This window comes from Notothenia rossii (assembly GCF_949606895.1).
Source record: "Notothenia rossii genome assembly, chromosome: 4".
In the NCBI taxonomy this organism is placed as follows: domain Eukaryota; kingdom Metazoa; phylum Chordata; class Actinopteri; order Perciformes; family Nototheniidae; genus Notothenia; species Notothenia rossii.
The window spans coordinates 9,536,968-9,563,004 of NC_136902.1; the positions used below are offsets into that span (position 1 = coordinate 9,536,968).

General features: G+C 40.5%; 1 protein-coding gene across 1 annotated transcript in view; it reads left to right on the top strand.

Annotated features, from left to right (window-relative positions):
* atp9a (ATPase phospholipid transporting 9A) overlaps positions 1-26,037 on the top strand; it is a 43,726-nt gene that overhangs the window by 5,105 nt on the left and 12,584 nt on the right. Inside the window, exons 5-20 of the mRNA XM_079675327.1 lie at positions 1,269-1,327; positions 2,174-2,225; positions 4,469-4,563; positions 5,268-5,348; positions 8,099-8,174; positions 9,069-9,145; positions 10,086-10,246; positions 10,421-10,563; positions 12,837-12,949; positions 14,858-15,067; positions 18,183-18,344; positions 18,820-18,912; positions 18,999-19,082; positions 20,705-20,875; positions 23,191-23,289; positions 25,824-25,913. Coding sequence (XP_079531453.1) covers positions 1,269-1,327; positions 2,174-2,225; positions 4,469-4,563; positions 5,268-5,348; positions 8,099-8,174; positions 9,069-9,145; positions 10,086-10,246; positions 10,421-10,563; positions 12,837-12,949; positions 14,858-15,067; positions 18,183-18,344; positions 18,820-18,912; positions 18,999-19,082; positions 20,705-20,875; positions 23,191-23,289; positions 25,824-25,913 — 1,766 coding nt within the window. The remainder of the gene's footprint in view (positions 1-1,268; positions 1,328-2,173; positions 2,226-4,468; positions 4,564-5,267; positions 5,349-8,098; positions 8,175-9,068; positions 9,146-10,085; positions 10,247-10,420; positions 10,564-12,836; positions 12,950-14,857; positions 15,068-18,182; positions 18,345-18,819; positions 18,913-18,998; positions 19,083-20,704; positions 20,876-23,190; positions 23,290-25,823; positions 25,914-26,037) is intronic.

The following is a 26,037-nucleotide window of genomic DNA, read 5'->3' on the forward strand; positions in this document are numbered from 1 at the left end:
ACTTTGGATCAGAAACTCAAAGGAAAACATTGAATATGTTTTGGTTGTGTTGATAAACCATGTTGCTTATTCCTCAGCATCAGCGTCTAGTAACTGTACGAGGTTGGTCCTGTTCAAAGTTATTGGGGCTAGGGGAAATGGGGGGGTAATTCAAAGCAGAGATGTAAAAGTGTACATAAGAGGCCTCGGTATAAAGTGCTACCAGCAATAAAAAGCAGGGGACCTCTTGTGGTTTCCATCACTTTGTCCCTTTGATGTGGCAGCTCCTTTTACCCATAAACACGACCACTGCTTGCCTCCATGATAGCGGCCCCCGAGAATATCTCGCGGTTTATAGAAGGTTTATGCTTTCAGGACTTGGTGTGTTGCTTTCTAGCATAGAAAGAATGTGCTTGAGTTGTCTTATTATTAATTAAATCTTTTTTTTTTTAAATATATAAAATGAATTCACACGACTCAAAGAGATTTATAAAAAAATGTGTTGTTGAAAAAACGCTCGAAGAATCAAAGATAATCAATTTTCTGAGAAAAAAGCTATACATATTCACATTTATGTAGATTGAACTTGTGAATGTATCAAAACTGAATGAAAATAGATGACTCAATAATGGACATTGTTGCAGGCTAATCTTCGTTTGATCAACACATCGGTTAAATAGATCGCAGCTCTGATCACATTAAGCGAAGCATGTGCGTGAGATAAATGTATAGATCAAAGCGTCATCTTTCATTTTAAAGTATATATTGCCACGTTTCGTTTCTGAATGGTAAGGCTGCTGTGAAAATGTGTAAAATGTTTTTTTTTGCAATAGTGGAGCAAGGCACTCATTCGAAGTCCCGTGAAGCCCGGACGCATAGCAATATTAATGCGCTTTAATGTCTTACATATGCAAAGCCCTGAGGTCACGACACAGGTCAGGGGTCGGTGATCTCTTCCAAACAATTTTGCCTTCTCTTTCCAAATGGAATGAGAGAAACGGATCAACTCCCCCTGCGTTCTTTCAAATCTGCACAGAGAATTACCTTCCCAAATTCCCCGGGGTTACTGCCGAGGCACGCGGGACAACGGTTTACCGAGGAGAAGAAACTCAAGTTCTTAAATCACATTTCATTAACCCAAAAAAACACAGGAGAAGTTTGAGTGCTTTTAGATATGATGTCCGAGGGATCAATCCTTTAAAGGCTCTCAAATCTATGTTCAATTATTTACAGATTCTCGGTTGTTATATATTTGTGACATTGACATGACATTTTGTTCTTTATTTCAGGCACAGTGAAGGTTAAAAGCAGCGGCATCCAGGTTGGAGATCTTATAATCGTGGAGAAGGTTTGTCAAAGATCGTTTCATCCACATCTGTGAACAGTTTTGCTTTCCCCGACTGTCCAGTTAGCATTTATATGACAGCGAATAACGAGGGGGGTTGTTAATGTGCCGTGCTCTGCTGGTGAGAGAGGTGAAAGGAGTTAGTAAAGATTTTGTATTCTTCTGATCAATGCTGACTCTCCGCCTGTCAAACTGAGCCTAAAATACCTTTTTAATTAGATCCCAAACAAATTCGATTAAGCACTTTTTTATTGATATGTATTTTTTTGCTGACATCATGAAATCTGATAGTGTAGTTTTTTAAAGATAATTTAGTGTGTGTTTTCTGAGGGAATCTGTTGTGTCGCAGATTGAATTCTCTGAGGTCTTTGTACGTGAAACATGAGAAGTGAGACCTGTTTCCAAACGGCAGGCTTCTTTCTGAATCACTCATTTCAAAGCAGCTGAAGGAAAGGTCACACGTGTTGTCCTAGACGTTTCTCTGATATGACCGAGTGATCCAGAGTTATGTTAGGACTCAGAATCAGACAAAAAAAAGCATGTTTTTGACTTTATTCTTCACCACTGATCAATAATCCATGCACGGTTCCGTTTTTGGGGGAAGCTGTCCAGATGAGTGGATGCAGAATGTGTTTCGTGTGGTGGACGGAGCGGGTCAGGCAGAGTGTAAAACCTGGTGAGGGTCCTGCTCGGGCCACGACAGGATGATTTGCTGCAGGGCTTATTATTTTTGACTGACTGGCTGCCGGTAATGTGGCACATGAAAAGCTAAACGTCTCTACCGAAAAGTGCGAGATCCGGAAGTGATGTTAAAGTGATGTTTTTCTTTCTGCTTTTTCTTTTTCGTAGAACCAGCGAGTTCCTGCTGACATGATCTTTTTAAGGACCTCGGAAAGAAATGGTAAACATCTGCTGGTCATTCATCCAGATCACCACAACTGGCTGGCTGGCTGGCTGGCTGGCTGGCCGGGGGAAATGACTTGTTTAAAAGAAAAGGCGCTGAGGTGCAGGGATTAGCCCTGAGCCAGGACAGGAAGTCCTACAATGTCTAAATTGTAATTGAGTCCAGTACTAAACTATCGCTCAAAGTGCAGCGTAGTGGAGAGTGGGTAATGTAGACAAAACACAGCTCCCTCCTCTCATCTTCGCTAACCCGTTTTGTCTTTCAAATGAGAAGACCATGAAAAGGAAGATGGAAGGACACACAGATATCAAATGCAAAGAGAACACAGCAGGCTTCATCTGAATAATCAAATAAGGATTAAGACAAGATTTGGGATAACACGAAGATGGGGAATTGGCATCGCACTTATTTATTTGCACATATACAAAATACATTACAATTGAATTCAAAGTACCTCCAAGGAACAGCACATCAAAAATCACATCACAGGGGCATGTTGTGTGTGAGGTAAATCTAGATGCATGTTGTTGTTGTTGTTGTTGTTGTTGTGGTTGTTGTTGCCACTTCCTGTTGGAGGAAGGAAAACAACAGCTTTGTTTTACTGGAAATGTGCAGCTTGGTTATCTCTCTTCCATGTGGAGGCCATTAGGTCAATTATCAAGAGCCTAGGCCAGGATTGAGAGTTTTGGGCAGGATGACGCACGTAAGCCGGTGTGGGGGGATGGGATCCACTTCTATCCCAGAAGTGATATGCAGCTGTGTCCCATTCACAGGAGTTGCTGCTGTTCATTTGTGCTAAATGATTTTATTGCCCTTTTTGGTTGTTAACTTTGAAGCGTCAGAAGAAACTCGGAAAGCAGCAACAGTTGACAGAAGCTTCCAGTATCTGTTGAAATGTAAAAATAGTGACTCAATGCCTCCTAGAATAGAGTGGGATGTCCTCTCTTCAGGCAAGGCATGGCATGTTTATTTATACAGCGCATTGCAACACAAGGCAATTCAGAGGGCTCAACACAAAACATTTGGATGTAGTGCAACATTAGAAAATGTCATCGAAAAGCCAAGAGAATAGCAATTAAACAAACTAAGGCATACATGACAAGAATAAGTTACAGTGCCGTGTAAGATATGAATAGTTATTTGATTTATAAGGCAGTGAGAAGTCATTGGCAAAATAAAAGTCTTCAGTCTTAATTTAAATAAGTTAAGAGTTACAGTTTTCTGAGAGTTTGTTCCAGATATATGAAGTAGAATAACTAAGCGTTGATTTTCCATGTTTAGTTTTGACTCTGCAGACAGAAAGCAGACCCTTACCAGACGATCTAGCAATCTAGAGTATCAAGTATCAGAAGATAAGAAATGTATTTTGGCCCGAATGCATCTAGTGCTTCATAAACCAATGATTATATTTTGGAGTCACTGATTTGACATACAGGGAACCATTGAGGTCCAATCTTCACTTATGGATCTCCCTTGTTGATTTGATTTAGTTCTCCAGATGCAGCTGTCTGACACAAGACTTGCTAAGTTACAGTAGTTCAGTCTGATGAATAAGATAAATGCATGGACATGTTTTTACCAAACCCTGCTGAGACACAAGTCTTTTAATCCTTCAGTCAGGGCGTCCGCCGGGTCTTAAAGTTGATAAATCAATTTAGCGAAAATGAAAACTATTAAAAAGTATTAAAGGGCATTTTCCAAGGTATTACATTTTGTAGCTTGTTTCCAATAAGTATATCAATTGTCCAAAGAGGTTGTATTCTACAGTCTGCCTGAATGTAATCATTGCGTAGGTGTGTAGTGTGATTCTGTGTAGTTTATTTACGGCATCCCGTTGGGTTTGACGTCATCTGAACAGGACATCGCACGCTCACTGCTTGATAGCACGCGAAGGTCCGTTTACGCCGGTTGCTAAGCAACATCGTTATGGGGAAATGCAAGTTAGCGTCCAAATGGTTGGAAGATAAGGAGGAAGGATAATCAATACTGTATATAGTCAATGTGAGGTAAAGTGTGTCGCCAAGGTAACCGGTTAGAACTCAAAGTTGCGATGAGGTCTTAAAATGTATGGGAAGGGTCTTAAAGGGTCTTACATTTGACTTCAGGATTATAGTAGTCTGACTTTAAATGGACCTTTTGTATCTGATGAAATTCAGATGGATACAAGCTTATCTATTGTTGCCCCCTAGGGGTGAATGTGTTTCCTCCATGAGTCTTCAGCTCTCGTCTCTCCTCCCCAGGCTCCTGCTTCCTGCGCACTGACCAGCTGGACGGAGAGACAGACTGGAAACTACGCCTCCCAGTGGCCTGCACTCAGAGACTGCCCACTGCTGCTGTGAGTCATAAGAGAGGAGAGGCTCAGGAGTAAATGATATGCTGTGTTTATGCCATTGCTGTGCTTTGTGTTTAGCGAAATAAGTGCTGAGGAAGACGTGTAATTACACTATGGTCTCAGAGAAGCGCGTCATTAGGACAGAGGAGTTATTTGACTGAGTGCAGGGTGGCCCGCTCATCACAGAGTGACTTAAAGTTCAAAGGTTAACCTCAGGCTCTATGCTCCCCATATGTGTTAAATCAGTTAGGGGCTTCAAATGAATATTTTTTCATTTAAATGTTCTTTAGTCATGACAGTGGTCTCTATTTAACAGTTTCAATCAATATTAAACAAATAAATGTTAACTACTTACTTTTCATTTGGCTTTAGTCTACAATTGGTATTTGGTTTGTTAGCAGTCATTTGTATTACTTAACAACGATTGTGACGTTTGACTATAGACTTGACAAACTATTGTAACAGATCTTTTTACTATTATTGCGAAACCTAATTATTTTTGATGGACAGCAATACACTTTATTTAGTATGTAGTAAAAGGCTTAACATGGCTCTCATTGGTCAAGAGCAGAATCAATTATTCAAGCGTCGAAAATTACAACTATATTGATATTTTATTCTTTGTAAATAAACGTGTATATCTTTGGCTTTTGGAATATTAGTAAGACGAGTTTTTTTTTAAATGACCATGTGTTTGATGTTTACAGGACCTTCTACAAATCAGATCATATGTGTATGCAGAAGAGCCAAACATTGATATCCATAACTTTGTGGGAACTTTCACCAGGGTGAGTGCTAACACTACTTTTCTGTTGAAGCCTTAGCCCCTTGTGTGCAACCATTTTACCCTTTTTATTTTCATGAATGAAGAAACCTGGCAGAACGTTTTACATACAGCATGCCAGTCCTACACTTTAATGAAACATCAAGCAGAGTTATTTGTGATAATGTTAATGTGAATTAATTGGATTCACTGTTTAGAAGTGTTGATGAGTCATTAGTTTAGGCTTATAAGTTAGATATCCATAAGTCATGCAACCTTTTGGGAGATCAAAGATTGCCTTCTTCCTCCTTATCCTAATATTTGTTAGCTGACAGATATATTAGGCCAGCAATGTTAGCTACAGCACTTAGCTAGGGAACATTAGCTATTTGATAGCGAATTGTAACTATTTAGCTGGTTAACGTTATCTATCTATCTATCTATCTATCTATCCATCTACCCATCTATCTATCCATCTACCCATCTATCTATCTATCTATCCATCTACCCATCTATCTATCCATCTACCCATCTATCTATCTATCTATCTATCCATCTACCTACCCATCATCTATCGATCTACCCATCTACCTACCCATCTATCTATCCATCTACCCATCTATCTATCTATCCATCTACCCATCTACCTACCCATCTATCCATCTATCTATCCATCTATCTATCTATCTACCCATCTATCCATCTATCTATCCATCTACCCATCTACCTACCCATCTATCCATCTATCTATCCATCTACCCATCTACCTACCCATCTACCCATCTATCTATCTATCTATCTATCTATCTATCTACCTACCCATCTACCCATCTATCTATCTATCTATCTATCTATCTATCTATCTATCCATCTACCCATCTACCTACCCATCTATCCATCTATCTATCTATCCATCTACCTACCCATCATCTATCCATCTACCCATCTACCTACCCATCTATCTATCCATCTACCCATCCATCCATCTATCTACCCATCTACCTACCCATCCATCTATCTACCCATCTACCCATCCATCTATCTATCCATCTACCCATCTACCTACCCATCTACCTACCCATCTATCTACCCATCTACCTACCCATCTACCTACCCATCTATCTATCTATCCATCTACCCATCTATCTACCCATCTATCTACCCATCTACCTACCCATCTACCTACCCATCTATCTATCTATCCATCTACCCATCCATCCATCTATCTGTCCATCTACCCATCCATCTATATATCCATCTACCCATCCATCTATCTATCCATCTACCCATCTACCTACCCATCTATCTATCTATCTATCTATCTATCTATCTATCTATCTATCTATCTATCTATCTATCTATCTATCTATCTATCTATCTATCTATCTATCTATCTACCCATCTATCTATCCATCTACCCATCTATCTATCTATCTATCTATCTATCTATCTATCTATCTATCTATCTATCTATCTATCTATCTATCTATCTATCTATCTATCTATCTATCTATCTATCTATCTATCCATCTACCCATCTATCTACCCATCTATCTATCTATCCATCTACCCATCTATCTATCCATCTACCCATCTACCTACCCATCTATCCATCTATCTATCCATCTATCTATCTACCTACCCATCTATCCATCTATCTATCCATCTATCTATCTATCTACCCATCTATCCATCTATCTATCCATCTACCCATCTACCTACCCATCTACCCATCTATCTATCTATCTATCTATCTATCTATCTATCTATCTATCTATCTATCTATCTATCCATCTACCAATCTATCTATCTATCCATCTACCTACCCATCATCTATCCATCTACCCATCTACCTACCCATCTATCTGTCCATCTACCCATCCATCTATCTATCCATCTACCCATCCATCCATCTATCTACCCATCTACCTACCCATCCATCTATCTACCCATCTACCCATCCATCTATCTATCCATCTACCCATCTACCTACCCATCTATCTACCCATCTACCTACCCATCTACCTACCCATCTATCTATCTACCCATCTACCTACCCATCTATCTATCTATCCATCTACCCATCTACCTACCCATCTATCTGTCCATCTACCCATCCATCTATCTATCCATCTACCCATCCATCTATCTATCCATCTACCCATCTACCTACCCATCTATCTACCCATCTACCTACCCATCTATCTATCCATCTACCCATCTACCTACCTACCTATCTATCTATCTATCTATCTATCTATCTATCTATCTATCTATCTATCTATCTACCCATCTATCTATCCATCTACCCATCTATCTATCTATCTATCTATCTATCTATCTATCTATCTATCTATCTATCTATCTATCTATCTATCTATCTATCTATCTATCTATCTATCCATCTATCCATCTACCCATCTATCCATCTATCTATCCATCTATCCATCTATCCATCTATCTATCCATCTATCCATCTATCCATCTATCCATCTACCCATCTATCTATCTATCTATCTATCTATCTATCTATCTATCTATCTATCTATCTATCTATCTATCTATCTATCTATCTATCTATCTATCAAATGTATGGATCTCATCATTTCAAAACGAATGACTATTTAACACACTATGGTCAGACTTGCAGTGTGGACCTGTGTCTGACGTTCAGGCAGTGAGAATGGTTATAAAATCATAGTTTTCTTTTTTAAAGCAGACGTGCAAAACTTCTTCAAAAAAAACGATAACAATTTGTCATCTCGACTGTTACAGGAAGACGGAGACCCTCCAGTCAACGAGAGTCTCAGCATTGAAAACACTCTGTGGGCCAGCACCGTTGTTGCCTCTGGTAAATAACTGACCTGGGGCGCTGCCCTTCTGTTAGGGGGGGGGTAAAACCCAGGAAGTAACCAGGACCCACGTTTGCCTTTAGGGCAGAGGCTGACTGAAGCGATGACCTGTCTAACCAAAAACAGATCTTTGACAGCTCCCAATTGGCTCTGAACGATTAAAAAAAAAAAAAAAAAAAGTGTTTATTTTGACTGAGATTGCATCGTGCTATGAATCACAATATTGGAGATTCAACATTATTCTCAGAATCATTGAAAGATATATTTTAAATGACCATGGTGTGAGTTTTTTTAAAAGGAGCTGTTCCAAGCAATGATATCAAACTAAGTCCATAGGATACAATTTGTAAAATGGAATATCTACGCAGTGTGAGTGTTTTTAAATGTCATTTTATATCATTGCTTTTAAATGAGTGTTTTTAGATATCATTTTATAATATGTTTCTTAATGTCTTTCATTTTTGTAAAGCACTTTGAATTGCCTTGTGTTGAAATGTTCTATATAAATAAACTTGCTTTACGCAATACCACAATCCTTAATTTTAGAATAATTTGTACACATATTCTTGTAAGAAATGTTGCGTCGGTAATCTCATTATTAATTATGAAGCCTAGCTTACCGTAATGGTAAAGAAAGTATGTATCTATAGTAGGAAACATGAAGTGGCAAACGTATCTAATGTCACTATAGGCTATATCAAATGTTATCCATTAAACAATTGTAAATCTGCATCCTATAATCCAAATGACATTCATCATTTAAAAATATAATCGTCCAGATTAGTAGTCTGGGAAACATCTTCTTGACGTTCTGTGTTTTATCATGTACCTTAATTATATATATATATATATTGACCTGAGGCAGCTTTTTAAGTTCTCTTCCCTCTCTGCAGGCACGGTGGTGGGGGTGGTGATCTACACCGGCAGGGAGCTGCGCAGCGTCATGAACACCTCCAACCCCCGGCACAAGGTACAGTAGTGTGAAGCACAGCCTGAACAACAACATTAGATCACTTAGTTCAGGGTGTCCGCGAGGTCTTACAAAGTATTACAAGTTGATAAATCAATTCAGCGAAAATGAAGGCTATTAAAGGGCATTTTCCAAGGCATTACATTTTGTAGCTTGTTTTCAATAAGTATATCAATGGTCCAAAGAGGTTGTATTCTACAGTCTGCCTGAATGTAATCATTGCGTAGGTGTGTAGTGTGATTCCCGTTGGATTTGACGTCATCTGAACAGGACATCGCACGCTCACTGCTTGATAGCGCGCGAAGGTCCGTTTACGCCGGTTGCTAAGCAACATCGTTATGGGGAAATGCAAGTTAGCGTCCAAATGGTTGGAAGATAAGGAGGAAGGACAATCAATACTGTATATAGTCAATGTGAGGTAAAGTGTGTCGCCAAGGTAACCGGTTAGAACTTGAAGTGGCGATGAGGTCTAAAAATGTATGGAAAGGGTCTTAAAGGGATTACATCTGACTTCAGGATTCCTTCATTTACCCTGAAGTTACACACAGAACAATTTGCACATATCGTAATCGCACTACCTGCTTTTACATTTAATAACTCCATCACTTATTGCTTTCATTTATTAGTTGGAGAAGGAAACATGCTGATTAATCATCACGAGGACTTGAGTTCATCATGTAAATATGCCAGTTGTATGTCATTGTTTATATTTTTAACCCATATGTAAGGCCTGCTATAATCCCACTTTGACAAAAAAGCGTATATCTAATAGCGTATATCTAATCTAATTTAGTTTAAATGAAGATTGAGGATTTTAGTGGAATTCATCCTTAGAATAATGAAATAACTTGTTTATATTTCTAATTTGCTTAGACCTGTATATTGGACATACACAGATTAGTTTAGCATTATTTGAACTCATCATGTCTGCTCACTCTAGGTGGGCTTGTTTGACTTGGAGGTGAACTGTTTGACTAAGATCCTGTTCGGGGCCCTTGTGGTGGTGTCGCTGGTCATGGTGGCCCTTCAGCACTTTACCGGCCGTTGGTACCTCCAAATCATTCGCTTCCTGCTGCTCTTCTCCAACATCGTGCCCATCAGGTACGACTTCATATCCTGGACTTTAAAGACATCTGTATTCTTGCTTTCATGCTCTTAATGTCTTTCATTTGTGTAGAGCACTTGTGTTGAAAAGTGCTATATAAATAAAACTGCCTTGCCTTTGGTACATATGAGGGGCAAAAAGAAAAAACACAATTTTTTTTTTTGATGCAGTTTGCGTGTCAACCTGGATATGGGGAAAATGGTTTTCAGTTGGATGATAAAGAAAGACTCCAAGATCCCCGGGACGGTGGTGAGAGCGAGCACCATACCGGAGCAGCTCGGACGCATCTCCTACCTGCTGACGGACAAAACAGGTTAGACTGGGACGTGGCAGGGTTGGTTAAAGTATTCGGAACCTTTACTTAAGTAAACATACTAATACGACTCTGTAAAAACATTCCATAAGAAGTCAAAGTACCTCATAAAGAATGGTACTTAAAGTGTAAAAGTACCTGTTGCACATCAAAATGACAACACATTTAAAGGGGAAAGCAGTAAATGTTCACAATTTAGAATCTGGAAGTGTGAAATGTTCTCACAAAAAACGTTTTGCTCGTTGTTTAAGGTACCTAAATATAATGTTGGGTAGTTAAATCAATATCAAAGCATTATATTCCACATTCTATTCCCGAGTGTTTTGTCTAAAAAATCTGCATTTATAAAGTTACTAGGAATTAAATCTTCCTAATCCATAAATGTTGTGGAGTAAAAAGGACTATTGCAGTTTGAACTGTAGTGGAGTCGAGGAAATCAAGTACAGGCACCTAAAATGTGTACCCAAGTGCAATACTCAGAGTAAATATACTCAGTTACTCTCCAACTGGTTAAAAGCAGCATGCTTGACATTAAAACAGCCGTAGCCTTGTGGCTTATAGAAGCACAGAAGCCAGCCTGTGGAGCAGTAAAGTGAGGAGTTATAGTGCAGAGGATTTGCCGAGGAAGTATCCAGTAGGACAGAGTTAAGTCGTTTCCTTCCCTGGGGGGTTTAGCTCTGCGGTGGGGTCTCTGCTCCCTGCTACTTATTGGACCCTTAAATCATAAAAAAAGCCTCTCATCCATACACACCTTCAGAGCACAACACCTCCACCAGTGCACTTCCTCAGGCGCGAGGTGTTACAGGTCAGATTTATAGCCCTCGTGACCAATAAAGTGATCAGCCTCTCCCCCTACCCAGAGCGTGATAAGGCCGGCGGGGTCCGCGGGTCAGGCTAATGTACGCGCGAGGCCCCTGAGGTCTTTTTGATATACTGGCGGAAAATGCTTTTAAAGTGAGTGTGAGGATACAGAGGGAAGGCTTCTGGCTTCCTTACCATATTTTTCCAATCACCATATGTGACATGCTAACTCTGTTTTTAGGAACTGCTTGTAAATCCAAACACTGTAGACGTACTTTAGATATCTTTTGTGACCAAGTTTTTACTACATTTCCCACCATTTTTCACAAGATGACATCACCATACAGAGACAAATAATACAAGTGTGAATACAGGAAAGATCATAAGGGCAAAGCCTGCGATTTGTTTGTTCTTCTTGTGTGTCAGTCATCCACACCAATCAGAAGTGCTGTGCTCCACATGTACCAGCCATTGTTAACCAATCAGAAGTGGTTCATGATAGTAGGTGATAGACAGATTGATCCAATCACCTGCCAAGTATTTTTACTTGGCAGTACTAAGTTTAGTTCTTTCACTCGTAGTTCGGGCTGCTAGAGACGGGAGCACGTTGAAGCGACCTTCCTAGCCAGAGATATGGCCGCATTTTACAATAAACTTCCGTTGGGTCGCTTAAAAACAAATATCGCAAACCGAATCGCAATATCTGTCAGAAAAATCGCAATTAGATTATTTCCCCAGATCGTGCAGCCCTAGCAGAGAGTCTCTTGTCCACTCCCATCCCACCCCTCTTGCTGTACCAAAAATTAATGATAGATCTTGTTTGTTTGCAATCTTACAGTTAATCTTTGAACACACATTTTAACATATTCATTTATAATCCATGCATTTTATGATGTAACATGTAATTGTTGTACACATTGGAAATGTTTCCAAAATTACAATCATTTCGAAACCAAAATGTAAAACACCACCATACATTTTTTTTCTATATATTAAGGCTGCATGATTTTGAAAGATATCCGATTGGGATTTTTATTTGTACTTTAGGATTCACGATATTGCTCATTTTTGCATCATAATTCACATTATCATTGAAATATATATATATATTTAAATGTAGGGTTTGGTTTTCAGGAAACCAAGCTAATATGTTTTAAGTCTGTAGATTACGGTTTGTAGGCTGGGATATCTCTATGGCTCCTGAATACTTTGTTGCAACAAGTGCCTCGAATGGATTGACAGCATTGAACAAGGAGTGATGACAGCCACCCAAAACAGTTCTTTAAAACATATTCAGCTTTACTCTGCTCCCTGAGATTCAAATATTACACTCGTCCATATTTTGAAATGTCTCAAAATTCAAATCATTGTGCATAAGTATCACATGTAGCACAGTACGCTTGATTAAATCTAATATTTTAAGGTGATTTTCATACTTTTTCAACACCTTTTTTTAATCCAATCTTTACCAGGAACTCTCACTCTGAATGAAATGGTGTTCAGGCGCCTCCATCTTGGAACGGTGGCGTACGGGATGGACTCGATGGATGAAGTACAGAGCCATGTGTTCAGCGCCTACACACAGGTAAGAACAACATGTCTACGCAGTGAGAAGAAATCACTGAACATCACTCATTTAGAAAAAACAAACAAAGAAGAAAAGATTGAAATTCCAAAATCTTGGGAAAGGCTCAAACAAACAGCCGCGAGCATTGTTTTAAGAAACGTATCGGTTTGTGATTATTGTTTGGTTGAATGCTTCCTGACCTCAGATGACACTCTTTGTCCCCCTTGACACCAGAGGTTAGCGAAGCAGGAAACAGGATTAGCCCACAAGCAAAGCACTGACCGGACTTCTTAAATGACGCTGCCATTAACCCCTGGCACGCACAGGCGGCTAAAAATAGCAAGGGCACAATGCAGAAGCAAATGTTCCAATGTACTTCTCACATCTGGTTATGTTTACAGGCCACTATCACAGCAATCATGGGAACTGCCGTTAGCGAAACGGCTCGTTTCTCAGACTAAAAACTCCAGTTTAAAGTGAGCAAAGTGTGTTCATGGGTCATTTCACAATTGGAGGACAATTTAGACATCAAGCATTCTGAGAAGTTAACCCTGCAGCGCTTATTGGTGTGCTACAAGCCTGTAGAAATGGTATATATGTATTTTAAACTTTTGGTCTAACTATAATTTAAACACAGTTGGATTCATTTTAAAGAAAATATTATAAGTTGTTGCATCATGCTTAGGCTACCTGGTGGCAATAAATAAAAAGCAGTTTATATTCTGTGGAGATAGATGATGCTAAATAAATGATACATACACATTTCATTTGACTGCGGATAATGAATTGAACGGCAAAAAATGTAACTCTTGAACTGTTAATTGTAATTATTGAAAAGGCGTTGCAAGTAACAATGATAGCAAAAAGCCTAGAAGGAGGGACAATAGAAAGATGCCATTTTAGGGGGAGTTTGAGAGATTTTGTGCATCCATTGCATGTTGAAGCATTTTGGGCATTGGATTATTTGACATTTCATACGTGGGACTGAACATTTCCTCCGAATCCGGAATGACCCATAAAGCGTGTTCATACAGTTTGTTTATAGAGTGGCTAAAACCCGGAAGTGAGTTAGCATTTTATCACTTCCTGTTCCCTTGTCTCAGAGCCAATGGGATTTCTCCATAGGATTTGGGAAAATAGCTGGAAATAAGGTCTGTGGTTGAGACACATTTAGGAGACGGATCACGTTTTGTTCTACGACATTAAATCCATCAGCAGTGACCCCTCTGGTGATTTCTGAAGAGTTTAAGTGTCTGAAAAACGATGGTTGTTACCGAGTGGCTGAATAGGACTACAGAAGTTGTCGAAGCCGTTGTACGTCATTACACCGAACACGTAAACACTCCTCTAAGTCTTGTTTGCCCTGTTCTGCTTGAAAGCAAGTTCCTGCCTCCTGCAAACTGTTCAAACAAACGCTTCAACTTGTACCATTTAGAATCTGTATGTTTGAATATGGATCTTAAGTTGGAATGACGTTGAAGCAGCGACCCTGCTATAGTTCCTTTATAGCATAACGTTAGAATTTTGCTTCTGGCGACTAGATTTATGATTAGAAAATGATAAAAGTAGGTAGACATGTGGAGATTATCCGGCTGAACAAAACGTGCATTTATCAAACGGGTTCGTTTTCCACAGATCTTATTTCAAGCTATTTTCCAAAATCCTATGGAGAAATCCCATTTGCTTTTTTGTCGAGGGAACCCATGCAGCTTACTTCTGGGTAAATACGTAATCCCTGCACCTCTCTATAGTCAGTACAGTTTGACATTACAGATTATAAACTGTACTGGCTTCAAAAGCTGCCTTCACTTAAAAAAACCTTGAAGCCACTCTGAAAGATTCCCATTAGAAAAAGGTAATACCTCTTTTCAGATCCCTCTAGTATGTCACCTTTTGATCACACTGCCTTTTGTCCTTTTCCTGCAGCCCAGCCATGACCTCCAAGCCTCCAGAGCTCCAGCAGCCACTAAGGTCCGCAAGACCATCAGCAGCAGAGTCCACGAGGCGGTGAAGGCCATCGCGCTGGTGCACAACGTGACGCCCGTGTACGAAGCCAACGGTGTGACGGACCAGGCCGAGGCGGAGCAGCACTATGAAGACACGTGCAGAGTGTACCAGGCCTCCAGCCCCGATGAGGTACGATGGTCCGACACAGGAACATGTACCTTACACTAGGGGTGTCCAAACCTTTTTCACCGAGGGCCACATACAGAAAGATATACAAAGGGCTGGGTCACTCACTAGAGCAGGGGTGTCAAACTCAATATCATCACGGGACACATCAGCATTGTGGTTGCACTCAAAGGGCCGGTTGTAACTTTAAGACTATATAAAAATACATATATAAATATTTAATATATATAAAATAATATATTATATTACATTATTGCCTCTGCATTGGATTATTATCAGGTAATAACTTCATAATTAACTACGTCTGAAAGCAGAAGTCTAGAGCAAATAATTGCAAGTCTCTTCAGTGAGAATGTCACAAAATGATTTAAAAAGAAAGTCAAATTAAATTTAAAAAAAAGTTAAATTTGAGATGCATTGTGGGACATGTAGTTTATGGGCAACATGCTTCTGTAAATCGGCATGTAACCGTATTTGCATGCTCTTGTGGGGCCGCATAAAATGAAGGCACGGGCCGGATTTGGCCCCCGGGCCTTGAGTTTGACACCCCTGCACTAGAGTTATATCGCCTCATAAGTTCAGTTTAGTAAGTTAGCAAAATCAATCAAATGTTGGTAAATGATTGTGAGTGTTGGCAGCTCATCCCTTCAAACAGAAGCTCAGGTTAATTATAATAAGGAGAAATAGGAAGGGTCTATTTCAATCTTGTTATGTAAATAAGTCATTGGGCTTTTTTCTTATCAATTTAGATTTGTTAGAAAACGTTTCCAACTTTAATTGACTGAATTTAGTTGAAAAGTGTTCTTATTAACACATGAATACTACTGTGTGATATATTTGTACATGTATATTTAAAAAGTACAATATAAGACAAGCACAAGTTTCATTTGCGGGAACATATTCCTTTTATACTTTTTGAATTTGATGAAGGCCGATTCAAAATGGTCCCCGGGCCGTAGTTTGGACACCCCTGTCTTACACCAACTACAACCATTTAATTCCTCTCCTTTTGTCCTGCGTCTTTGTGCAGTACATCCATCAAATGATATACTTGAATTCACATCGAAGCTACACAGGAAATATCTTTTCAAACACGTCATCTTGGCATGTTGGGAAATGTACACCGTATCTACTTGAACATCATTTTCTCAAGGACAAACATTGACACTTTGTGACCAGACTTCCGATCTTAAGACGGTGTTCTCGCTCCTTCTCAGTAAAGGCCATTATCTCGAGTGTCTTCCCTGATTTCACAAGCCATAACGGCCTTCCACGTTGATGTCCTTGATCTGTATGAATTGTTTGAACTTCAGGAAGAGGGCTGCAGGAATCCGACTTGTATCCATTTCCTGCAATGTAAATACGGATTTCCTTAATGGGCTCCCCAGGCCATTGCACTTACACCCTTTTGAATTTCCCCTTTGATAGCATATTTTAATAGTGCGCAGGACGTCTACTGCCATTAAAACACTGTGGTTTATATGGTGGGAAGGAAATTGAGCAGTTTTATGGTTTTTGGTGGATAGAAAGGTAACCGTTTATTTGTCTCTGAAACAGTACAATAAGATTCAGTTTGCTCTCCAACAGCTTTCAGGAAGTCTTAAAATAGATTTGGGTTGTGAGCGTTATGGACGACCGCTAAATGCTGTCAAAACTGAAACATTTTTTAAGATGTCTACACGCCAATGATAATAGGAGTGTTTGCTCTGGTAATAGTAATCAAACGGGTGATTGGAATGATGTGTTATTATCCAACCAAGATAGTTCTGAATCACTTTCCTCTGCTCTCGTAAAAAACGTAGACGTACTTTAGATATCTTTTGTGACCAAAGTTTTTAATACATTTCCCACCCTTTTTCACAAGATGACATCACCATACAGAGACAAAGAATACAAAGTGTGAATACAGGAAAGAGCATGAGGGCAAAGCCTGCGGTTTGTTTGTTCTTCTTGTGTGTCAGTCATCCACACCAATCAGAAGTGCTGTGCTCCACATGTACCAGCCATTGTTAACCAATCAGAAGTGGCCCATGATAGAAGGTGATAGACAGATTGATCCAATCACCTGCCAAGTCTTTTTGTTCTGAGTCAAGCCAAATGGATACAGCATTATTCAGTCCAGTTAGAAATCTGCAGTGGACTTTGAAACTGCGATTACAATGCAGTGCTGTTGTGGGAAACCAGATGCAAGAATTCCCCGTTAGTGAGTATTTCTAGACTGTGACTAAGTCTTATTTCCCAAAATGCATGACCAACATTACGGTAGTGAGAGCTTTTATGACGTGAAAGTACTCGTGGCCTGGCATTGTCAGACTACAGGGTCACGTATTTGTATAATAAGTGATTTCTCAACAATAAAAAAAATGTGCGGTTTAGCGTTAGCATTGACATTCGATTGTTTACTCTCATCTGTGTCCATTTGGCCGTGTGCAATTAGGCCTGTCAGAAGATGGATGATGGATTGGGGATGTGAATTGACTTCAGGTCTGGAAGTCTTCTCCCTCACACACACGTAACATTGATTTAATGGAAGTCGTCTGTTGTGTCCTTCAGAGGAGACAAAACTATATTTTCACTTCAGAAATTGACATTTACGGAGCTTATCAATCAATAGTGTTGAGTGCTGAAAATGTTTGCGTTATTGATTTAAGACTAAATGGTTACTGTGCTTTCTACTCCGTCCAAAGTGCCTTTAATTGTTTGTTTTGTATTCCAAGTGATAGAACATATTGATATAAAAAGGCTTACACATAATCATTTCTTCTTTTCATTTACGTCATCCATCTTAAACAAAGACAAATCAGAAAAAATACTGAATTTAGGCCGGGATTTATTAGCATTACGACTATACTTCATGCAGATACAGTCCTTGGATACAATTTGGATATTGCACTTATCAATACTGCAATTTCAAATCAATTTATTGTGCCGCCCTAATGAGAACAAAAAAAGCTCTGGTTACTTTTCCCCTCTTGCTGTGTGCAGTACAATGATGTTTTATTATTTGATAACAACCTAAAAGCAGTATCAGACCAACACTGCAGCCTGTCCGTCTGTTTCCTCTCCTAGTCACGTATCAATGAGCAGCCAGTAAAGCTTTTCCCCGTGGTGTTGGTAGGTGTCGCTGGTGCAGTGGACTGAGAGCGTGGGTCTCACTCTGGTGGGAAGAGACCATTCCTCCATGCAGCTGCGGACCCCTACTGGACAAATACTGAACTTCACCATCCTGCAGATATTCCCCTTCACCTACGAGAGCAAGAGGATGGGCATCATAGTGCGAGTGAGTGACAAGATCATTCAGTTTGTCCGTCAGCTGGTTGTTTTATATGTGCTTAAAATAAATGGAACGGACTTCATAGTTTGTTTGATTTTCTTGTTTGTCAGTGGTTGTTGCTATGTGGGCGACTGTGTCTCAATACTTTACCAAGACAAACAGAATTTAATAATCCTCATTATCTGATAGAGACCTCACCTCCTAACCTCGCTCTGACTAAGTCTGATGACTAACTTTACTTTTGTTGGCTGGGATTTACCTCAGGAAGCCCGGATGTTAAAACTTCCTCAGGATAATATTTTTGAACTCATTGTGAAAGCCCTTGTGTATACCAAAATAAGTTGAGCATTTCTAGGCAACCCAAAATCATTGAATAGTGGGCATGGAGCGGAAATCCTGAAACAAACTGGGTTATTCAATTGAACATGTATAAAATCTGTCTATTTCATTTCTATTTCTATGTGAATAAATGGTTTTTTAGGATGAATCTACTGGAGAGATCACTTTCTACATGAAGGGTGCAGATGTGGTGATGGCAGGCATCGTGCAGTATAACGACTGGCTGGAAGAGGAGGTACAATCGTGATCGTATAACTATTATATACGAACGTACAGACTTGGTGATACGCTAATCCAGATGTTGCTGACTTTGTTTTTCAGTGCGGGAACATGGCGAGGGAAGGCCTCAGGGTCCTTGTGGTGTCAAAGAAGTCCCTGACAGAGGAGCAGTATCAAGATTTTGAGGTAAGTTTAGTGTATTTAGTTCACACTGATGAAGATGTCAATGACTAAAGCTATAATTCACTTCAGTGCAGGAGACGAAAGGAAGCCTGAAAGGGTTATTGAGAGTCCTCTTATTGAAGTACAGAAATGGCGTTATTACCTATCATAGACAAATCAACACATTCCAAAAACATTACATCACATGTCACTTGTCAGACGCTTTTATCCAAAGCGAGTTAAATACATTCAGTACTGTGGACAATCACCACAGGAGCAATTTGAGGTGAAGTGTCTTCAGGGACACAACAAAATGCTGACTGCAGTGGGACTCGAACTTGCTACCCCCCTGATTCGAAGTCCAGCACTCTATCCACTGAGCCACACAGCCTCCAAAACAACACCTCTATACATAAAACACACAGGCAGCAAGGATTAATAGAAGTTTAAGAAGGAACGATAACTAGAAAAGGGAAATATGAACAACCAACAGAAGCATCTTGCCATTATGTTCAAGGTGCGTGAAAAATGACTTGAACTGGTTCTGCAAAGCCAAGGAAGATATTCATTTCAGGTACATACAGTATGTGCTGAGTTTAATAAGTGTTGACCTCTTAATTTGATTTAAAAAATGTATGACTTTTGCCTCTTTTGCCATAACATTAACACACAGTGACCTGGGGCTAAACTGAGGACCTCTGACACTACTCACACTCCTATAGTTTGTCTGAATTATGTCAACAAAAAAAAGCCGTCACAGCTGTGCAATAAATCGCAGAAATATCAACACATTGTTCAATATTTGTTCAACTCAAATTGCCCTCAAAAACCCCCACAAACGTATAATGATGTTTTATGCAGACATATTTCAGCTTTTTTAAATGTCAGAGTGTGTTGCTGACTAATTAGACTCTCCTCTGACCCCCGGCCCTTCAGTCCACACACCCCACCCTCCCACACACACACACACACACCCTCTCATTGTGTGAGCAGGGCAGGGCCGTCTCCCCTAGCAGTCTTCGGCCCCTGGCCCGTTTCTGAAGAGTAATTGTGTGAGCAGAGCTGGTGGGTAGCAGTGAGTCACACACACACTGAGTCACACACATAGTTTGTGTTCCTGTATGAGTCACTCAGATTGTTTTTGCTTTATCTCACTCACATATTGCCCTGAAGCTGGAAGGCTGGAGAGGGGCGTCAACCGATTGATATTGTCTTTTAGGGATTTTCAGATTTCTAAATCACATTAGAATTAAATGCAGGCAATCCCTGTATAGCTTAAGGGAAATGTTGATACCTGTTTATAAGGACATTTTGTTGCATAATAGCTGCACACAATATAATATCTGTACAAAAATGTGTTTGAAGCATTTCTGTTACAGTTTGTAGCTTGTCTCTACCCCTGGCTGTTTTCCTGCTTGTTCTTGTTCAACCCGCCATTTTGTCGCTTTCATTTTTGTTATGACTATTATGTTTGTTTTACCCTCTCTATTTTATAATGTTTTTAGTTTATTTCATTCTCTGTGTGAACCGTATGTGAAAGCACTTTGTAACTCTGTTTGAAAGGGGGCTGTATAAAAAGTGATTCTACCTAATGTGTAGTACTTTCATCTCCCCCCCCCACTCAAAATCTTCCCGCCCCTCCCCAGGCACGTTACGTCCAGGCCAAGCTCAGCGTGCATGACCGCTCTCTGAAGGTGGCCACAGTGATCGAGAGTCTGGAGATGGAGATGGAGCTGCTGTGTCTGACCGGGGTGGAGGACCAGCTCCAGCAGGATGTGCGGCCCACCCTGGAGATCCTCCGCAACGCAGGAATCAAGGTCTTGAAGGGGGGGGGGTGGGGGGCTCACAGTAGCAACAAACTAAGAAAACAAAACATAGAGACAAGACCAGAGCATATGTTTTCCTCATCTACCTACAGGAACCAGCCACATCCAAGCACCTCCTTCATGTTTAACAACTAAGATTATAGTGAATTTGAATGAATTATAGAGACATTTGCTCGTGGTTTGGGTTGGCACGCTTCACATGGTTGACGGGAAGTACTTCAACCCACATTTGAATGGAAAAAAGCATTTGGTTTTTTCTGCAAGGGAACTAGAAATCTGACCAGTCACTGTGATAAACGTTGAGCTGATAGTCAGAGTTGCTGTTTTTCATTTAAAGGGTCGGTTCAGAAATCCTTTATTTGTCCAGGAAACTGTAAGCAGTGCAGATAAGATACACATGTCACTAAAATACAGATCAATAAAGTACATATCCAAGGTATAGAAATGAGTAGCAGCATGCGAGTTAGTGAACATATAATAAGTATAATATAATTACATTTTGAAGATGATATTGTTTTAATTCAGAACAGTGTTGTTAGGTAGATACGTAGCAATCAGTAACAACAATACTAAGCTGAAACAAATGTATGTATTGCACATCATTATTAATATTTCACAACAATGCAATACTTAGGTGCGTGTTATTTCATATTCACCCAAAGATGTTCTCACTTAAAGGTGGGGTAGGTAATTCACTTCAGATATATGTTATATTCCATGGAGTGCTCTTAACATCCCGATAGCAATGAATATATTAAATGTTTTGACAATAAATACATAAAAAAATATCATCTGTGGAAGCCGTGGCGCTGTGAAAAGCACGACCAATCATCTGAGCCGGCCCGGCTTAAGTAACTGGATGGCCTACCTGCCTGTCAGCCTTCCATCTGTGCACAAACTTATCTCGTAGGCCCTCATTGGTCATGTGCGCGTTCGTGTGTGTTGGAGGAGGGGCTCTATAAGGAAGTCTGAAGGAAGGGGCACATTTATTTTGGTTGTCTACTTTCAAATTCTAGCGCACTCGAGCTGGTTTCTCCATTCTTACCTACCCTACCTTTAACTCGAGTCATAGCAGAGCAGATATGTTTTCTGCTCAGGTTTAAAGATATGTTTCTGTGATGTTTGCTTTCACCAACAGTACAGTGGAGGTTAACGGCATTTAGGTACAGATAGGAAATAGAGGATCAAAAAGCAAATCAATGGTCAATCATCATCACACATTGAAATTACCCCACACACACAGTGGGTGTTTCTTAATGTCGAGGACGCTTCCTTGGTAGGACATGTCTTCCGAGTCACTTCCTTCAGAAGCGAGGCAAGAATCCTTCCTGGCATTCGGAAAAAGAAGAGTGGAACAGGCTAGCAAGTGTGCAGGTGTGCGTCATATGAGAGGCCCCGCCTTACATTTTCCGCCTCAAATTTGGGGAAATTGGTCCGTGGGCAAAGCATTGTGGGGATTTTAAGACTGCGGAGGATACACATGTGCAGCCTCGAAGTGTCTCGCTACGAAGGACGCCGGGCTCGGTAGAATTCCAAGGAGCCTGGAACAGTCCTTCGGCGGGACTCGATGACGTAGCGTCCTTGAAATAGTGGCTCTGGAGCATCCTTCCTTGACATTGAGAAACACCCATTGACATTTATCCCATACCAGTTTTAGGAGTTATTATAATATATTAGCTTATATACACAGAGCCTGACGCTCACAGCTTTTAAATAAAATAAATGAATAACTAATACATTATAGAGCAGGCTACAAACCATTTTAAATTGGGACTTCTTTAAAAAATAGTTCCACATTTTCAAAATAACAGGAGCATTGATCGGGTGTGACATGTTACTGCTGAATTTGTTTTATTAGATGAAATAATCTCTTGGATGCATCTCAAAACCTGACAAAACATTTTACTCTTTATGAGGAAATTTTATTAGGACAGCTGTTTTTTGGGGGGGGTTTGGGGGGATCGTTCATTAACCCTTTAAATCCTCCTGTAACCTTAAATAAGCCACATCAAAAATGGCACCATTGAGAATCAGTTTGATATCAGAATCCTAATTCATTCTCAATCAGGTGTTCTGTTTGAAGCACTACAATAAAGTAAGTGTGTCTGATCGTCTGATAAGTTCACAAACCGAAGCTCGCAGACGGAGCAGTTCAGGTTACTGATTAGACTCTTTGATCCCTGGAATTTGGCTTTTTTTAGTTGATCCACAGACTAAAGAGAAATTCCACACAAATGTGAAACTGTAATCAAACGGTTCGTCTCAGGAATCTCAAAAATAATCAAGTTACTCTGGATTCTTTGTAGGTGTGGATGCTGACAGGAGACAAGCTGGAGACGGCCACATGCACGGCGAAGAACGCACATCTGATCACCCGCAACCAGGACATCCACATCTTCAGATCCGTGAGTGCAGGACCCCTCCCTCTCTTTTATACATATAAAGTGGGAGGAGCCACATGTCAAGTCTCTGTATTTATTATGTTGTATTTGACTGCTTTCACATTTTCTTGATGGCACTTGCACTCGCAATCACATACAGAAGTTATTAGTTGACTGGTACCAATTATATTTGTTGCGAAACACACGCAAGGAGTGAACATTTAGCCCCCCCTGGATTTTTTTTTTGACCCACTACAGCCGCTATAGTGGGTAATACTTGAATCCAGCACCAAAGGGTTCATCCAAGTTGAATGCAGAACAGCTTCCTGACTCCCTCGACCCCCGGGCATCCATCCTCTGTGAGGCCAGACCCATTAGCTAGTGGTCATTCAGCCTCACATAACTAAACATGCAGCCCGAGCCAGCGTCCTCAGCTGAATAAATCACCTCCCACCAGAGAAAGCATCCGAGCCGCTGTCAGAGAGAACAAACAGAGAGGAGAAACCAGCCGAACCACTCCCACAGGGAACACGCAGAGGGCTCACTTCCTAATTTGTTTTGCAGGTTGCGGTCTCTTTTTCGCCGCTTTGATAATCCCCCTGTCTGCCTTTCCCCTCTGGCAGCGAGCCAGAGCTGAAGGAGAGCCTGCCATGTAGGAAGGTTACAACTTGCGCACAACTGCGGTTACTGGAAGAGAATAACAATGGTTGGCACGGCTTGAAAACCTCAGTCCCAGTGGACGAGGAGTGCTGACGGGGCCAGCTACACATACATCTGGATTAGCTTCCTGGTGGCCACCAATGGTCTGATCTGGATTGACGTATGAATAGTGAGCGGCTGAAGGATATTCACACCAGAGCATGACTCCTGCTGACAGATTAACGCCGTGCCTTGTCAGAGCTGCATTTCTGGAGAATTGTTTAGGTCTATATTTGAACCTGACCTATTGTTTGTTTTATGTGTGTTCTCCCAGTTTGCCATTTCATTATTTAATCCCCTCTCTATTAAGCACTTACTGTATCAACCATGAGGATTCATTATCTACAGTTCTTACTTTTAATTATTCCATTCTTCTCTGCGGTGTTCTCAACATTGAAATGAGGTTGATGCATTACAACGAGGCTAGAACTATATCATTAAAACATCATCATCATCATCCATTGTTTACTCTGGGAAAAACTGAGTGAGCATTAAGCTCTTATACAGCAACACCTTCAATTCACATTCCTACACGCTAAGTTGAATAACAAACATTTAAATACCAAACAAGTCTGCCAAGAAGGAAAGACATATAACAACAACGACAACAGCAATTAAAACAATGAAATGCAGAAATAAAAACAATAAATATCAACCATGTTTGGGAAACAACCACGTCATGTAGCATAAACTCTCCCACACACACTCTCCCCCCCCCCCGCCGCCTGTAATGCCACAGTGACGCGTCCTAAAACCCAGAAGTAAACTCTTTTTGAAAATAGCTCGAAACAAGGTCTGTGGTTGAGACACATTTAAGAGACGTTTTGTTCAGCCGGATAATCTCCACATGTCTACCATACTTTTATCGCCAGAAGCAAAATGCTAACGTTATGCTATCAAGGAACAACAGCAGGGTCGCTGCTTCAACGTCACGCCAACTTAAGATCCATATTCAAACACACAGATTCTAAATGGTACGAGTTGAAGCGTTTGTTTGAACAGTTTGCAGGAGGCAGGAACTTGCTTTCAAGCCGAACAGGGCAAACGTCACTTAGCTGGAGTGTTTACGTGTTCGGCGTAATGACGTACAACGGCCTCGACAACTTCTGTAGTCCTATCAAGCCACTTGGTAACAACCATCGTTTTTCAGACACGTCAACTCTTCAGAAATCACCAGTGGGGTCACTGCTGATGGATTTAATGTCGTAGAACAAAACGTGATCCGTCTCTTAAATGTGTCTCAACCATAAACCTTATTTCCAGATATTTTCCAAAATCCTTTGGAGAAATTGCTTTGCTCTTTGTCGAAGGAACCGGACGTGGTAAAATGCTAACTTACTTCCGGGTTTTAGGACGCGTCACTGCGACATCACCTTGGAACACTTGTGTTACGATTGGCTAGTGAAAGGCTTAGGGCCGGGACATCTCTAAGCGGTTGACCAATCGCAACAGAGCCAGCCAGCTAACCAATCAGAGCAGACTGGGCTCTGGTTTCAGACAGAGGGTGAAAAGAGGTGCTGCAGCACAGACAGTATGAGAACAATAAAGAGCTTTTTGAACATTGAAGCCTGGAGAGGTACTACATACAATGTGAATGTTTTACAGATCAGAAATGCTATCTGGAGAGAAATTCTGAATGGTGCGACTGCAATTCCAATGTGCACAAAGATTCAGTTTAACATTGGGATCTATAACGCTTGCCATCATTGCAGCTGAATAAAAAACCGACTGACAGTCTTTAAAAGCTGCCGGTGTGAAACCAATCAGGATGCTGAGGCTGACAGATTGTCCCTCTTGATAAGTCCTCATAGCGAGTGTGTTGTGTGCGTGTTTATTAAATGTGGTTATCATTGCTATAGGTGACAACACGAGGGGAAGCCCACCTGGAGCTCAACGCCTTCAGGAGAAAACACGACTGCGCTCTGGTGATATCGGGGGACTCGCTTGAGGTAAAACTCTCCTCGCACTGACTTACCTCTCTTTATGAAACTCTGACATGTTTTCTGTGTGACGCCTGATAAGATCGCTGCCACCGAAGCATCTCTGGAAGTGGTGTCTGTGGTTAGAGTCACG